The sequence below is a fragment of the Tympanuchus pallidicinctus genome, unplaced genomic scaffold (genome assembly GCF_026119805.1).
Source record: "Tympanuchus pallidicinctus isolate F22 unplaced genomic scaffold, pur_lepc_1.0 scaffold3, whole genome shotgun sequence".
Lineage (NCBI taxonomy): Eukaryota > Metazoa > Chordata > Aves > Galliformes > Phasianidae > Tympanuchus > Tympanuchus pallidicinctus.
In genome coordinates, this window is record NW_026294747.1 from 33644370 (window position 1) to 33661203 (window position 16834).

Sequence of the window (16834 nt, forward strand, 5' to 3'; positions counted from 1 at the left end):
CATGGGCAATTTAATATTCAAAATATGAAACAAGCTGGAGCAAAAATGTTCTCATTAGTAAAGGCAATGAAATTTTCTAGATTAACAAGTTCTTTCATGAAAGCAGCATGAGAATAACTACAATCCAATTATGACAATAATCCATTGGTAATTCTTTGGAATACAGATATTGAATTTTATCCTATGACTCACCACAATTTTTACATACACTGGTATCATGCAATTTCTCCTATTCATTGGTCTATCAATGGTAAACATCCTATTATTTTTCCAATCATTTTTTAAACATGCTGTTCCAATACCTCTGCATTCTTCATTGCTTTAAGCACATTCCCAACGGTGTCAGTAAAACTGTTTCCCAAAATTCTTCCCAATTTTTTGTATAAATAGCCCAAGCATACCACCGCAGCACTAAAACAAAAGCAAATCCAAAAACGCATGAAAATGGATGCAACAACAGATGAAAGGGATTAAGAAGACTAATGTAATCAATTGACAAGTAACAAAATAAATAAATAGAAGGTTTCAAAAGTGTAAGTGGATTATCAAAAGAAAAAAAAAAAAAGAAAAGATGAGTGTGGGGCACACACTCACACTACAGCACTACAAGAGAACTGAGGGTACAGGGGCTGGGAAGATAAACCTCTAACACATTTTACAATCGAAAAACATTTATCATGATCCATCCTTAAACCTTACCAATGAATTTCTAACTAAGAGTGGCCTGCATCACAGTCTATGACATCATGCTACAGTATGTGCAGCTAGAAGCAGACAAGAAGGAGTTTGTTTACAACATGATGGAGATTGCAAATTGTCAAATAGTTAAAATTGTGGCATGCGTGTACAGTCATATGTACCATGGAAACACTCTGGAGGGAATTTCTAAATTCTAAAAAAAGAAAATCTAAATCTAAATCTAAAAAAAAGAAAATCTTCTAAAATCTAAAAAAAAGAAAATTTCTAAATCCATGTTCTTGTCATCATACACAGGTTCTGAATTTAGTTTCTAGGAGAAATAACTTGACAACTGGAGTCTGTGTGCTCTGCATGCTCATAGGCAATTCCCTAGCAAAAGCAAAAATTGCTTAATATTGATGGGAAAAAAAAAAAAATTGCTCAATTAAAGAATGCACTCCTTTCAATGACTACTTAAGACTTGGATTTTGTATTGATCCATCTATGAGTAAATTTTTTTTGTTGAATACAAAGAAAAAATTCCTGATTTCTTTAATCACCCTTCTGCTCTTTGGCCAGACCTACGTAATGCACAGTGACACAGCTCAGCATCACCATCAAGAAAAACATTTTTTTTTACTTATTCCCCAGTTGAATTTAAGTACTACCTACGGAGTTTTAACATCTCATACTGAACATATTTTAAATTGGAAAAACGCATTGAATAATAACTGCTATTTCCTAAATGACACGAGTAAGAAAAATAAAACAGATAATCTTTATTCTCTTATCAAACAAAAAATCTAATTTTTTAAAAACAACATTTTTCATTACTGCTTTTACATGTACTGGCACATACCAACAGTTTGGATTTTAGTTTTGTCTGCAGTATGGCTGGGCACAAAACTAAAATTGCAGCACCTTACCACTACATTGATCGTTTGATGGTCCTAGGTAACTCCTTCAGCTAGTTTTAAGACTGAATAATATATATTTCAAGCTGTCATTGATGTAAAGAATGTTTAGTAAACATACGTAAGAAAAATAACTCCAGGACTGCCTTATTACATCCTGAAATAACCTGCAAACACTCTTACATGTTTAGTAAGCCCATCATTTGCATCAGTGTTGCACAGTAATTTGGCAATATTTGTTGACATGTAACATTTGTAACATTTCGTTATCAAAGATAAGAACACAGCTTTTTCTGCTTCATATAAAAGCTGGAAGCTCTTCTGACTGCCTTTCAGGATTGTTATCACAATTCTAGTTGCCTAAAGTTTTTCCCACAAATATTTCTTCACTAAATCAAACCACATAAACTACTGATTCTGTCAATTTGCAGAAGTTTCCAAGGAAGCCTAGCTGGAAGGGAAAGGAAGTTTCAAAGGATGCCCATGTTTTGCAGGAAAAATTTCTACCCGTGTCTTTTCATCCTTAGCAGCACATTGCACAGAGTTTTTAAATGACTTTAAATATGACTGTGAAGAGGAAAGGGACCTGGGGGATGTCGGTTGATGGTTGGCTGAATATGAGCTGGCAGTGTGCCCGGGTGGCCAAGAGGGCCAATGCCATCCTGGCCTGCATTAGAAATAGCGTGGCCAGCAGGAGCAGGGAGGTGATCATCTGCCTGTACTCAGCACTGGTGAGGCCACATCTCGAGTATTGTGTTCAGTTTTGGGCCCCTCACTACAAGATGATACTGAGTGCTTGAACATGTCCAGAGAAGGGCAACGAAACCGGTGAGGGATCTGGAGCACAAACATTATGAGGAGCAGTTGAGGGAGCTGGGATTGTTTAGCCTAGAGAAGAGGAGTCTCAGAAGAGACCTCACCACACTCTACAACTTCCTGAAGGGAGGTTGTGATGAGAAGGGTTTGGCCTCTTCTCTCAGGCAACAAACAGGACCCGAGGAAATGGTAGCAAGTTGTACCAAAGGAGATTTAGATTAGACATGAGGAAAAACTTTTTCTCTCAGAGAGTGGTCAGACACTGGAATGGCCTGCCAAGGGAGGTGGAGGAGTCTCCATCCCTGGCAGTGTTCAAGAGGTGCCTGAATGAGGAGCTACAAGATATGGGTTAGTGCTTGTGGTAGCAATGGTAATGGAAGGACAGTTGGACTACATGAGCTTTTAAGTCCTTTCCAAATTTGTGATTCTATGATTCTATAAGATAAACTTCAGTTGCTACGTCTCCCAAATACAGTTGTTAAGAGAACAACAGTAAATGCAAAAGTAAGATTTTAAAAGTAGTAAATTAACAATGAGATCAGCAATGAAAGTTTCCTGATCAGCCAAATATTTTTTACAATGCTTACAGATTAAAAACAATACCATTGAATATTTTCAAAACTTTGGAATTTTAAGTCATGCTACGTGACATATTTGTCTGATTCAATAACAGGACTCACATCACACTCTGCTTTAGTAGAAGATGATGGCTATTCTCTTTTAAAATTGCTCGCCTAAAACATCTTCCACCCACATGAAAGTAGAGAAGCAGTAAATCATGAGATAAACAAACAATTCATTGGAAACTGTCATTAGAGGAGTCTCCAGGTGAATCAGAATTTGCTAGCAATGATTGAAAGCTACCAGACAATGTGGGCATGTATGCTAAATTAACAAGAACAGATGACAAACAGACAAAACTTTAGTCAAAATTTAAAAAAACAAAGTAAGCATTTAAAAAAAAAAAAAAAAAAAAAAAAAAAAAAAAAAAAGCAGCCTTTCTTCACTGGACACCAAGTTGTCCACTTAATTGCTGCACAAGATAAAGCTTTTATTCCAAATGCTTTTCCGTAGCCTAGTGTCTCAGCATCAATACCACAAGAAATCTCCTTTTTGAATCCATTATTTATTCATGCCTTTTTCTTCACATCATCCCTCTTTCATTCTCCTCACCTCTGTTTTCATGCCAATCAGGACTCTTAACATCACCTCTTCTCTCTTCTCCAGCTACTTTTCTACCTTCTTACTCTCCATCTCTGCCATTTCTGTCTTTCTTTGTCACTTTTGCTTTGCTGGCAATGGACTCCAGCATCCCTCCTTGCTATGCTGACATCATTTCACTTCCTCCAAAGCAATTGTCTTGCAGCCGAAGCAAGAAAAACTAGTAGAGTTCTGTGCCATACTGAATTCTCCTATAAGGTTAATTATACATTTCACTGTTGAAGAACAGTACTATAGCAGTAATTTACTTTGCAGGACAAAAACTCCTTAAGCTGAGCTTATTCTTAACTGTTAAGACAGTACAAGAGGTCAACTGAAATCAGGAATCAAAAAACAATACAGCACTGGAAAAGACAAGACTCCTTGTAAAAATCTGTTTCCAGGAAACATCATTTGAAAAGGATTGTCAGAAACACAATTAGCAACTCAAACAAAAGGGGAATAACCAATTCTGATCTACTGTGTGTACTGTATAATTAATAATGCACAATGATGTTTCCCTATCTCTACTTCTTTTTTATTTTATTTTACTACAGTGGAGGACATACAGTGTACCAGAAAAAAAATTATTCTAGTATTTCTATATCTTAAGGTTTGGTTTTGTGTCCTGTAAAAATATTTCATATTCCTCTGTTCTTTTGGCCATTTTCAGGCATTTAATTACAAATATTTTATATGCTTTTAAGTAATTACATTCAGTTCAACCCTTTAAAGAAATTTGCTCAGTCTGCATTTTCCACTTGAAGCTGTATTCATCTGTTTTGTTGCTCTTCTCAGTAGTATACTACCACCTTCTTGTTTTTTAAACACCTGCCCACTCCTACTCTGTCATCCATTGCTGCTATTCTTAGGCCTGATTTTCAATTGCCTGGTTGGAAATCACCAACTGTCTTCTATTGCTTAGGTTCCTGCTGCCCATATACAGTATTCAATACCAATATGTTCTTTCTTTCATTAGCTGTCCTGTGGCAGTGAACTCAGATTTATCACGTCAGGTAAATACTTTTTTTTTTTTTTTTTTTAAACTAAGTTTAAAATAAGCAATATATTAAAAGCTTTCTTAAGCTCTTTTCTAACAGGTAATGTTTGAATTGCTTCCATATAACGATACGCACTGCAAGCTCGTTTTGTCTTCTCATACTCAAAAACCATAAAGCAAAAACTGTCCTTAGTTTCTTCCATTACCTTAAAGCATACTGTGGTCATTTATAACTTTAAATGGTATCACATGCATACAGATTTAACATGTCTACATTTCCAAATAAGTTAATTCAGCTTAGCTTTCAGATCACATAGTGCATTTTTTCCAGTGGATCCAGTAAACATGAAACATTTTGGTAGGCCAAATTTTATTCCAACGCACACAATCCTTACTGACTCCCATCAACCACCACATTACCATTGTGTTGAATGCTTCAAAAGTAACGTGATTTAAACATGTTTAATGTGATTGTTTTTATGCTGTATTTATATGAATTGCAACAAGAAAAAATTTTAAATAAGGATGAAAAATATATTTAAGCTATCAAACTCCGAGGGGAATTCGTGTTATAAAGTACTGACCTGACTTTATTCACAACCTGCAGCTGAACTTACCCAAAACTTTCCAGGGAAGTCACAAAGAGATATATAAAAAGCTACACAAATCCTTAACCATTCACAATTCTGCCTCAAAGGCAGCATATGTTAAATGACTAAGATATAATTCTTACAGTGTCTAGAGGGAAGGAAATAATTTGAATTTGCTTTCAGTTTTCAAAGGAATTCAGATCCTCTTTTAGTACTCAGTCTGAAAAGTTCAGAGATTTTTGGAGGAAAAAAAAGTTACTTCTTATTATGGCACACCCATAATAATTATTCTAATCAAGGAGCCTTTCAAAGTCTGTGTTTTAAGCCACAGAGCTTATTTGGACAACAAGCAAAAATGAGGGAACGTGCCCTCCCCTACATTCACATCTTATCATGTGTCATCACACTTGTCTCTGTCGTTACCAGATTTGAAGTCTGAGTTCAATGAAAAATACTTACAGTTTTGTAGGCAGATAACTTGGTGAATCATCTTTACTCCGAATGAGTTCATTACATTTTTCAATTGTTTGATAAACAGAAAAAGTGTCTCCAGTGCTATAAAGTACAGCTAAATTCTTGGCAACAAGCCGCCTGGTAGGGGGTCCTGGTGAATTGTTTAATAAAGAAGTCAATTGTTCAACCAGTTTCTTCTGGTTTTCTTTTATATCAGTCTGGAAATAAAATCAGTAGTAGTTAAATTTAAATGTCTGTCCCGTCCCCCGTCCACCTGCCTTATTGAAGGATTAGCAGCTGAGGGAGTGACACCTCTCTGGATAGAGATTACACTCCTCTCGAGTTGTCATCATCTTTTGGAAGGGGTAAGCCAAATTTCCTTCTTTGTTATCTGCTATTGTTCCATAATATCCTATTAGAAGGCACAGCTGTTGCCTTCTTGTGCCATACAGTACCTGTGACCATGTGCTCCACAGTACCCCCCCACCTCAACTTCTTCCCATGTTCCCTCCTTTGGCCTGGACTTGCATAGAAGGCCTTGCATAGGAAGACAGTGAGTAACAGCATTGATAACACTGTTGTTAAGACAGATTAACCACCACAGATCTGTCCCAAAGAAGGGGGCTGAAAGAACTGGTAGCACACACAAGGTTCAACAGCTGACACTGTATACGCTTGGAAAAGAAAACAAAAAAACTCACTTTGAGTCAATTATTTGAATCCATAAATAGCGAGCAATGCAAGAACTCCACTTGCTCTTCTGCATGGCATCTGGCTGTACAACAAGATCTCTGCTTGAATAGGGATATATCTGAAGATTACATTTGCACAGAGATCTTTTACACCTTGACATCAAGACACCTCGCTGGTATAGATCCTAAGTAAGTGACTAATAGTTTGTTTTAAGCTTTCTTAACTTCACTAAGATTCAATCTTAGATTGACTGTGTACAAATAACCCCTCCAATGTAAATAAATGACCAAGTCTGGGGGCTAGGAGAAGATCCAGCCACACCTCTGTGGTGAAAGTGGGTCCACTCTGAACCTCATGACTTTTGGGAGAATATCCTATATGTGTTTACCATACCCGCTATGCAGTAGCAAATTAAGTATATCCTACCATCTCAAATCTTGTTAATGCACTGTCTTATTTGCAATTAAGCTTTGTTAAGTCAGTTTTATATCAATAAATATACATTTCTGCTTCTTTTTTATGAATGTAGTGCAGTAGTTATCATCTGCAACAGTAAGTAAAAGACAAGAAAAGCAAAGGAAATGGAATAAAACTTTTTTTTAAGAAAACAAAAACCCCCAAACAACATGCTTTTCTTCAAATCACATTATACTTACCCTGCTAGTAACTGGTAAAAGCTTTTCCAAATACTGCAACCATTCAAAAATGAACTCTGCTTTTTGATGTTCATCAAGCTGGTTATACTTTTCTTCATTGAGTAGTAAACTGTGAGCTAACTCCATTCCTTGAAATCTTCCTTGAATTTCTCCTCATCAAACACCAAAGAATTGAAGGAAAAAAAAACAACCAACAATCTGCCAGAATTATGTTAATTAATCAGGGTTGTTTTTTGTTTTTGTTTTTTTTCCATTAATATTTGATGACCAAGTCAGAAGTTTGAACACCTAAACAGAAAAACAGAAAGGTTACAAGAGAATCAAGCAGTCATTATTACATCCAATATTTCAAAATACTTTTTAAAAGAATACTTAAAATTTTCAAAAACACCACGGTCATTTTGTTTAGGTGGTATTAGTAATATTTAATGTTTTGGGGTAAATACGATATTGAAATAATGTGCCAAGTAAATGTAGTCTAGAATACATCAGAGTTCTCACTGAACTATTTTAATTCATCATGTTTCACACAAAGTGAGCTTTTCTAGTACCTGACCAAACATATGCCTGAAACAACAATCAAACAGCCTCAAATAAGATGGATTTTGTGATCTAGAATTAAGTGCAAGATAGAAGTAACCTAAACCTAAGAATTCACAATGACTATATCTACAGACTTAAATGTTAACATCTTTTTCAAACACTTGATCTAGTCTCAGTGCCAAGCGAGACACAAAGAAAAACCAACCTCCAATGATGTCTCTTTTTTTTTTTTTTTTCCTTAAGAAACTGAAAAAAAGGGTTTCAAGAACAAATTCAGTTGAAGTTGTTTAATTTTACTTATTTCAGACTATTCTGGTAAAATGTCAGCCATATTGCTAACTCCCAAACAAATTATCCTTTCAGAGTTCACTGAGCTGCTGAGCATGTGTTTTTTCCTATGCGGTAACAATGTTATAGTGTAAAATGATCTAACAGTCTAGTGGGCAATACAAAACAATTCTAAATAATTCAGCACTCAGGCTGTCATCAAATGCACAGTAAAAGGTTACCTTCACTACATTCTAAACATCTCAATATAAAATTTGCTCACAAAGGAACTCACTGTGATGAACTGACATTTTAAATTTACCTGAAATACCAGGCTGCTTGACAGGACATCACAGTATAGAATGGTAAGTAGATATAAATATACATACACATTTAAACTGACCAGGTAAGCAGATGTTCACAATTTACTACTTATACTCCTCAGAGTATGAACACTCTGAGAACTTAACTCTAGCGTCACCTTTTTGTGTGTGACATACAAAATCTGTAGGATTATTATTTCACTGAATATTTGAGTACAGTTTCATCACTGCTCAGTACTGAAGTTACGAGCTGTCTAGTTTCTCTAAAACACCTACGGCCACAGTAATCATTTCAATGCACACAGAGAAGAAGTTTGATAACATTCTCCCTTCAACTGATCACTTTAACAGATCACTGTCAGATACTGGACCTTAACTTACCTTGCAGATTATGTCTTCGCATTGTACAACCTCTTCACCCTAGGTTCTTGGATAAAAGATGTCAAGAACTCTACTTCCTAGAAAGAGTTAACATAAAGATCAGTTTCAAAAAAGCACTCTAGATAAAAGTGTCCGTTCTACACAAAATAACAATTTCAACGTCTAAAAAAAAAAAAAAAAAAAAAAAGCACAGGTGCAAAATATTTGTTATTTTAAGCTCAAATTAATATAATCATGCCAACATCCATATCTATACCAGTAATCAGCAGAGATGGCAAAGGTGATTCATCTGTTCTGAAAAAGCCACACACAATACTATAGATACAAGACATGAACATAATTAATCCATCCTAAGTTCCAGAAATAATTTTAATGCAGTTATCAGTGAACAATAACATTTCTTAAACCTCTCCCTTTAACTAAGTCTAGCAGGATATGAAATACAGTTTGCATACTATTTTAAATACAACCACTTTTCAATCAGTCTTTAGGAGACTCGAGTTGAAAATAGATTAAAGGTGCATATGCATTTCAAAGTAATCTAAACTTCTTTCAGTGGCAGTTTGGAAACAGCTGGTGCTGCATTTAGTTCCCTGCAGTAAAAGCAAATATTGAAATGATCACTAACATTTTCATTGCATTTTTCTTTCTCTATACAGAAAGAAAAACAGAGTTTAACTTCATTAGATCTTGCAAAGCAAAGTCAGCAGTTAGACAAGAAGAAAACAAAATAGCTGTAACTATGCAGAATTGCGCAGAGCTGTCCTAACCAAACATCCAGGGTATCCTGGCCAGCACGTAAACTTCAAAGCTGTACCATAAAGAGGTCAGCCAGCTGATCGAAGGGCCTGGAACTTGTTATATCACACCTGGGCTACTGCCTCCAGCCTGGGGCTCCCCAGAAGAAGAAAGTCTATGGGCTGGAGCCATGGTATCCACCAGCCAGACATGTTTAGCTTGGTAAAGAGAAGTGTCAAGGGAATTCAACAACAGCCTTCACAAGAGAAGGTTACCAAGAAGATGGAAGATTCTTTGCCTATTGAGGTCTGTGGGAGGGAACAATACAAGAAACAAACAACACAAATTGAAACAAGGAAGGTTCCAACAGGCTAGAAAAAAAGGTTTTCTCTCTAAGGATTGTCAACCTCTGGAACAGGTGCTGAGAAGTTGTAGAATCTTTGCTCTCAGACTAAGACTAGACTAAGCAAAGTCTTAAGCAACCTAGCCTGAATTCACCCTTCTTGGAGCAAAAGGTCACACAAAAAAGAGCTTCCAAGGTGCTTTTCAACCTGGACAAGTCTAGGCTCTGTCAACTATGCTGCTCACAACTCTGCAGCCAACTTATAGGCACTTCCTTTTAATATTAGTCAAAGCTTACATTGTTCAACTGAAGTTATTCTGGATTTTTTTGGTTAGTATTTGTGTAAATAATTATCAAAGAAAAATACCGTAGCGTAGTTGCTGATCTTCATAATGAATGCCGGCTAACACAGCTGGGAATGCTAGCATTTCTGAAAGAAAGACTGCATCACTTCTGAATTACAGAAGTTGGTTGTTAATTATGGAAGACTTAGTTTTTCAGAAACAGAACAGCGTAGCAAACACTCGCAGACCTGATCCTCCCAGTGCTCACCAACATGAAAACTTTGGTCACACAAAGCTATGCTTAACACACTACATTCCCTACCTTCTTCAAATATACAAACACACAGCATTGTAAACCTGCACACCAGATTCAGAGGTAGAGAAGAAAGATGAGAATGCAGGGATTCCACATTTACTACACGCTGATCTTGTTGTCACACTGGAGAGCAACGCAGAAGGCATTATACATATAGGACTATGCAAAACAGAATACGAACACAGAATACGGAGAAGAGCTGGGATTAATTAATATTAAATATACCCTTGTTAAGCACACAAGATGTTACTAGGCAATTTCTACGCAGAGAAAGAAACATCAAATTTAAACATTTGCAGCCCTGACACAGGTGCAACTCTGCTTTAATTAGAGGCAATGCATTGCCGCATGGTGGGCCACTCCAACACAATAGAGTATCACACCTGATACACACGGTGCTCATGTTGCTGTCTGGAACATCCTCTCACACCAGTGAATCAAAACAAGTACAATCTAAGAACGCAAAGCAGCGCTGACATTTAAATGAAACTCGTGCTTTAAAATGGTGAGCTATTTGATAGTTCCCTGACACTCTTCTTTCCCCCTACTGCTTTTATTTTGATACTTCTTGATCTGAAACAGAAATGTAGAAAAATAAAACTGAAATTTCATTGAATGAAACATGTACCAACAAAATCAGACTATCTTGAGCTATCAGCAAACAACACTTGAATGAGGATGCACACAGAAGTTCTTTATATCTACAACACAGTGAAGAAAATAAAGGGCTGTATAACTCATCTTTGTAATTATATTTTTCTCATTTCAAAAGTATTACAGTAATTATGCCTTACATCGGATGTAAAACAAAGATCATTAACCTTTGGATTCACTCCTCTTCCAAACATTAGCCCAGCAGAGAAGAAAGAGACAGTTCTTCAAAGAAATGACCACTATTGATTATTACCAGCAATGTGTAAAAACAAATAATGCGTAATACTAAAAAAGTAAAAAGTAACAACTACCAGTATTTTTGTAACAGCTGCCACTGCTGACTATACAATCAAGGTCATTTTCCTCATATCCCTGAGAAAGAGAACTGAAGCACAGTCATTAGCTTCAAGTTGTCTTTTCTTGCGATGCAAGTACTATTTTAACTGACTTCATGTAACTTTTTTCTCCACCTCATAAAGCAGGCTTTGTTGTCACCTATCTCACAAATAAACTGGTATGTTTAAGAGAGAGTCTCCCAGCCTGACACGTTTAGTTACAGTCATTAGCAGTTCGGATCAATTTTACTCCCGCAGCGCTGTTCTAAAAGTTTAATGGGATGATCATTACCCATGCATTTGAGCCAAGCACATCACAAGACAATCAATGCTTAGGCTTATTTTAACTACTTTCACATACCTGCTTAGAGTGTCTTCAAAACAAACAGAATTTTTATATAACTAGCTCTGGAAACTTAGGAGGATGTTTATTTTTTGAAGTGGGTTTTGACCCAGACAGCAAACACTTGCCAAACTCAGCCATTTTTAGTGAAAAACAGCCCATAGTGAAAGTCCAGTAGTTAAAGTGTATTTTTTATGCTAGGAGGCAAACATAAGCAGGAATAGAGATCTCAAGAAAGCAAAAAAAAGTGCAGGAAAAACTTTATAGTAACTTCAAATAGGGGATCCAGAGGAGTTATCTTTAGCTATAACTTAGCTAGCAGCTATTGTACATATATAAATAATCTAATCTAAATAAACAACAGTGATACAATTGTAATAGCTTGATAAGAAATAAACCCTGATTATTTCAGGGCCAGAAACTAGAATCCCAGCTCAAATAAGCTTGGACTTTAAGCACTCAACATACTACAGAGGTGGAAATATTCAAATCCTACATAAAGATACTTATTATTACTCAAAAAATAGAGCAGCCTGTTTACTTAGTTACTTCTACAAAACGTTACCAACAAACACACAGAAGAAGTCTGCCTCACAGAGAATGAAAACCTATATCAGCTTCAAATACCTTAGTATCCCAGTGTGCTTTGTGTGGCATCATCCACTGCCTTAAACCAACTTCAGTCTTTTCTCTACACACAGATGCCTTTTTTTTTTTTCTCCTCTGCAGAGCAGTGGCAGGTACCAGCCGTGCCCTAGCATACATTTACCCCTCCCTACACATCTTATGTACAGCAGTGCTAACCATTCTTGCCGTCTCATTCAGCAGAAGTTGGGAATTTCACATACCCTTTCACTGCTTACTTTCATACAATTTCAAAGAAAATGTACAAACAATTTTAGGGCATTTCAGCATCAATCAACAGTATAATGAATGGACTAGGCTTTGGAGAGGAGAACAGTTAAGTGATATGAAATGAGAGTCTCATCTATAAATGTATACAAACATGTGCTTGAATTAATCAGTCATTAATCAATGTGGACAAAATTACTCCTTGGTATCAAATAGATTTGATAGCTTCCCATTCAAAACGAGTAACCTGCCATAAGCATACAGCATTCTTGCATTCTTTGCAAGATGTTTTGCAATGTTCGGTTATATTGCTCAGCAGCAGGAAATCTGAAGCCAAGCTTACAGAAGATGTGACTAAATTTGATGTCAAAAAGCAATTTACAAGGAAAGGCCACAAGACATGAAATTAGCACAACCCAGAGCACACAGAAAGCCAGGTCATAGAGGAGGAGATCCAAGATTCTAAGACTTTTCTATCTAGCAGAACTGTAAATATTAATATTTGTTTTTAAGTGTACTGCCATGCATGTGGAAGACATGCATCAGAAATTACATCTCACAGCTGAGTACTTGTATGTTATCACACCTATCCTGTGTTATGAAGAGATTCAATTCCAGTCACAAATGAAGTTATCTTCCTGCTTCAATAAAAATGTGTATGCATTTGCATCACATGCTTATCGAAAATGACAAAAAGCAATGAAGAATCTTAACAATGAGTTGGACTAACAACACAAAAAATAACAGATCATTACACAACCATCCATTTGCTCTAATTACTTAATGAAAATTTCAGACTGGGAAAACCTCCAGTCACGTTGTACTTTTGTATGTAATTATTCAGCTTAGAAACATGATTCTGAAATCAGAGATGTTGAAACAAGATGTCTCTCTTTCAGGCTCACTGGTTAACTGTGTTCTGGAAGAAGCATTTTGCCCCAGGAAAATGATGTCTCTCTTCTATCAATGAATATTTGGCAGCATTTACACAAGTACTTACTGAAGTTGTCATTCAAGTGTATCTTCCTATATTGCAGATTCCAAGTAAGTTTTGTCATTTCCACATTACATTTGATACTGTGCTAGTGAACAAATATCACTTCTATTCATGTTGCAAAACAAAAAGGTCTTGTTTTGACGTCTTGTGAACAAAAACGCTCATACAAAGTACATGTTTACTGCCATGAGAACAATTCAAAACTACTGGTTTTCTAGCCAGACTTAGCAAAATGCTCGTCTAATGTTCTTGATTTCCAAATTTCAGAGAAGCCACCCACTATCTGAAAAAGCAATAAAGCTCAAATGCAATAAAAAACTACACAAAATCTAACATAATTCTAGGGGCACGCTGTTCTAAAAAATATTCACACAAAGAATGTGACCACCCACAACCTTCATACATAACAGTGGCATTGATAAGAATTACAACACAGTACACATTTGCTGAAGTGTGAAATAAGTGACAAGACAATGTCTTCTGGGAATGCTGAATAATTTCTGTGATGATGGTTTGAGGACAACGCTTGATGTGACTAGAGTTAAAACATGCCCTGAAAAATGTGCCTGGAAATATAATCACGGCTTCAGTAATGCAAAATATTTGAGACATTTCTGAAAACGAAGACATTCATTCGCCATGTTAGAAAGTACTTATAACTTACTTCCATGCTTATTATAATCACTTTACTCTCTATCTCCACTTAACACGAACTATTCCAGGAAACAAAGAGCTACATTCAGTTATTGAGAAATGTAAATCAGCCACTTCCTGAGCCCAATGTCAGTGCTACGAGCCCACTCATCCCCAGCACCCACAACTAGTACACTTCATTTCTGAAAGCGTACATCAAAAGAGAATTTAAGCTCCACTACAAGGACCTGAGAACATTACTTTATTAACATGCAACCTTGCAAATTGTAAGGGCTTATCAGCAGGTTTGAAAACTGATGGGATAGTAAGGCAAATGCATAAACACCAGAGAAGTATAAACACTGACCCAAATCCTAAAAATAATTTCAAAACATCTGAGCATTGCTTTATTCTTGACAATGCTGCAGATGATACTGTTTACCTAATACAGCCAGGATACATCAACCTGAATGTGCCAATGTGTTTTTCTGTCAGAAGGGAAGTTGGGTGAAATTGAATTCTTTGTTAAAACATTAAATTGAATTTCAATAGTTGAAGGTTGATTTCAGCTACCCATTTTCCCTTAAAAGTGTAGTTTTGCTGAACATGTCCTGAAATCCTAAAAAAAGTGTATTTGTTTTCCCCTAGAATCACAACGGATATAGCAGTGCTGGGTTATTTATTGCTACAACCATCTTTCAACTATACTAAAGTGCACGAGCACAAAACTTCAGCAGCAGAAGACCTCAAAGTTGCAGACTGTTGGAATCTTATTTAGCAGATAGAGCCCACTCTCAGGGCACAAATTAAAGACAGAGATGTCTTTATGTCTTTTCTGAGGTGCATTCTCCAGGTATTTTAAATGTCTCTTCCTCAAAGAAGACTACAAAACAGCTCAGAAAAAAAAGAAGCGTAACTGCACAGAGATTTCATACATTTTTGCTTGCAGTACAGATATTCCTCACACCTTTTTAAAGTTCCTGTTCCCTTACAAACCAAATAGAACAAACATCCCACACTCTGAAAACACTCCTATGAGGCATTGCTAACCAGTCACTCCACTCCATCAGCATGTTCTGCTTTGTAAAAGATGATCATCCTGCACTGGCTAACAAAGGTTTTGGCACGTTCAATACAATGTAATGAACTAGTCAGTAACTCAGGTGTTTCACCAGCAAGAAATCCAATTCTGCGTTCAAGATCACGTTTTCTATTTATCCCCAGACTCAGTGTAATCTTAAACTGGCTTCTCCTCCTCTTGTTCACTGTATCAAAACCATCAGGAAAAGGGGCAAAAAGAAAAAAACACCAAACAACCTTCAGTACAGAGCCAGAAGAAGTCTATCCCCTATGTCACACCTGTTATTTCATACATGAGTTGAGTACATTACATACCATGTGGAAACATACCATACAGTAAAACACCAAGACATACAATGCAGCCTGATTATTTCTGGCAAATAAGATCAAAATAAAAGTTGAATAGAAGTCACAGCAAAGCACACATTTACTTCTATAAAAATTAGCTCAAACTTAAAAAGACATTACAAACAGTGAATCAAAACTTCTGAAAAATATCCAAGTACAGAAGCCCAAAGCTGAACTCATTTTTACATGCCTTTCTTCTGTCCCATTACTCTCTCTCCGTACCTCAATGACCTTTACCTGCATTTTAACCTAAGATACCAGCAGTCCCTCCTTCCCTCATTCCAGAATACCAGCACCCATGCACCTCTTCAGATTCTATTTCCCTGTGCAGAGCTTTATCCATTATGCTGAGCACTGTTGTCCTATCCAGGAGTTCAAAACGTAAATGCCAGCCACCATATTTGCACATACTGGAGTCCCCACTACCACCACTCTCTCTCCAGAGTACTGTCAGATAAAAAGATCCGTTAAAAATAAAATTAGCCCATCAGACCACGCACAGTCACTGCAAGGGAATGCCAAACGGGTCCCTCCAGTCTCCAGATCTCTACGGACCCACACCAGAAACATCACCAGCCTTACCCTTCAACTTCAGCCCTGACGCTCGGACAGCGAGGAGGGCACTTCCTTCCTCCTGCTTCTGCTGCCACAGAGGAGCGTACCTTCCCTCCCCGCTCTGCCTGCCGGCTCCCCGAGGAGGCCCCGCCCGGGCTCAAGCTCCGTTCGGCGCCCCGCGCCCGACGTGCGGGCAGCCCCAGCGCCGCCTGACGGACTCCCTGGGCCGCTGACAGGGAGCCCGGAAGCCACCCGGTCACCGCGGGGATCCGTTTTCGAATCCTCTCGACCGTCTTGCTGGTCAACGCAGACGGCCGCGCTGCGATACAGCGCTTTTTACACGTAGACCCCTGGCAGCCCTCAGCGAGCTCTCCGCTCCCTTCGGCGTTTCCGCCCACCGAGCCCCGTTCCCTCGCCCAACCTCCTTCAGCCCCTGGCGGCAGCTCCGAGCACCTCTCCGAGCGTCTTCTCCCGCCCTGCGGGGACCTTTTAGGGTCACCCGGCAGCTCCGCGCCAGTACTGCAGGCGGCTGCCGAGGCCCCCGGGGCTCCTTCCTCGCTTCCAGGCGGAAGGAGAGAGCGCGCGACAAGCCTCACGCCCCTCTTCCCATGGGAAGGGTCGCCAGAAGGCTGCCTCTTCCCTCCCCGCGCCTTAGGGACGGAGAGGGACGGAGACCCACCGCGCAAACAGAGGCCCGCCCGGCCGGCCGGGTAGGACCACCGCCCCTCTCCCGCGGTACCTGCGGCGAAGGCCGGCCGCGAGCCTCCCGCGCCGCTCTGCGGGGCGCTGCGGGGCTCGGCTCCGCCCTCCGTCGTCCGGCGCGCGGGGGGGGCGGGGGCCTG

At 38.3% G+C, this 16834-nt stretch overlaps 1 protein-coding gene across 4 annotated transcripts in view; it reads right to left on the minus strand.

Annotated features, from left to right (window-relative positions):
• The window catches only part of HEATR5A (HEAT repeat containing 5A), a 59469-nt gene extending 42639 nt beyond the window's left edge, over window positions 1-16830 (minus strand). For 3 of the 4 annotated variants that reach the window (XM_052694695.1, XM_052694694.1, XM_052694692.1), the window contains exons 1-5: window positions 16732-16830; window positions 8515-8591; window positions 7001-7288; window positions 5658-5869; window positions 303-411 (exon numbers count right to left, since the gene is read on the minus strand). In XM_052694695.1, the coding sequence (XP_052550655.1) occupies window positions 303-411; window positions 5658-5869; window positions 7001-7126 (447 nt within the window). In that variant the 5' untranslated portion in view covers window positions 7127-7288; window positions 8515-8591; window positions 16732-16830. Of the gene's footprint in view, window positions 1-302; window positions 412-5657; window positions 5870-7000; window positions 7289-8514; window positions 8592-16019; window positions 16116-16731 lie in introns of those variants that run through there. The other variant, XM_052694693.1, reaches the window with a different exon arrangement.
• Between the last annotated feature and the right edge of the window lie 4 nt (window positions 16831-16834).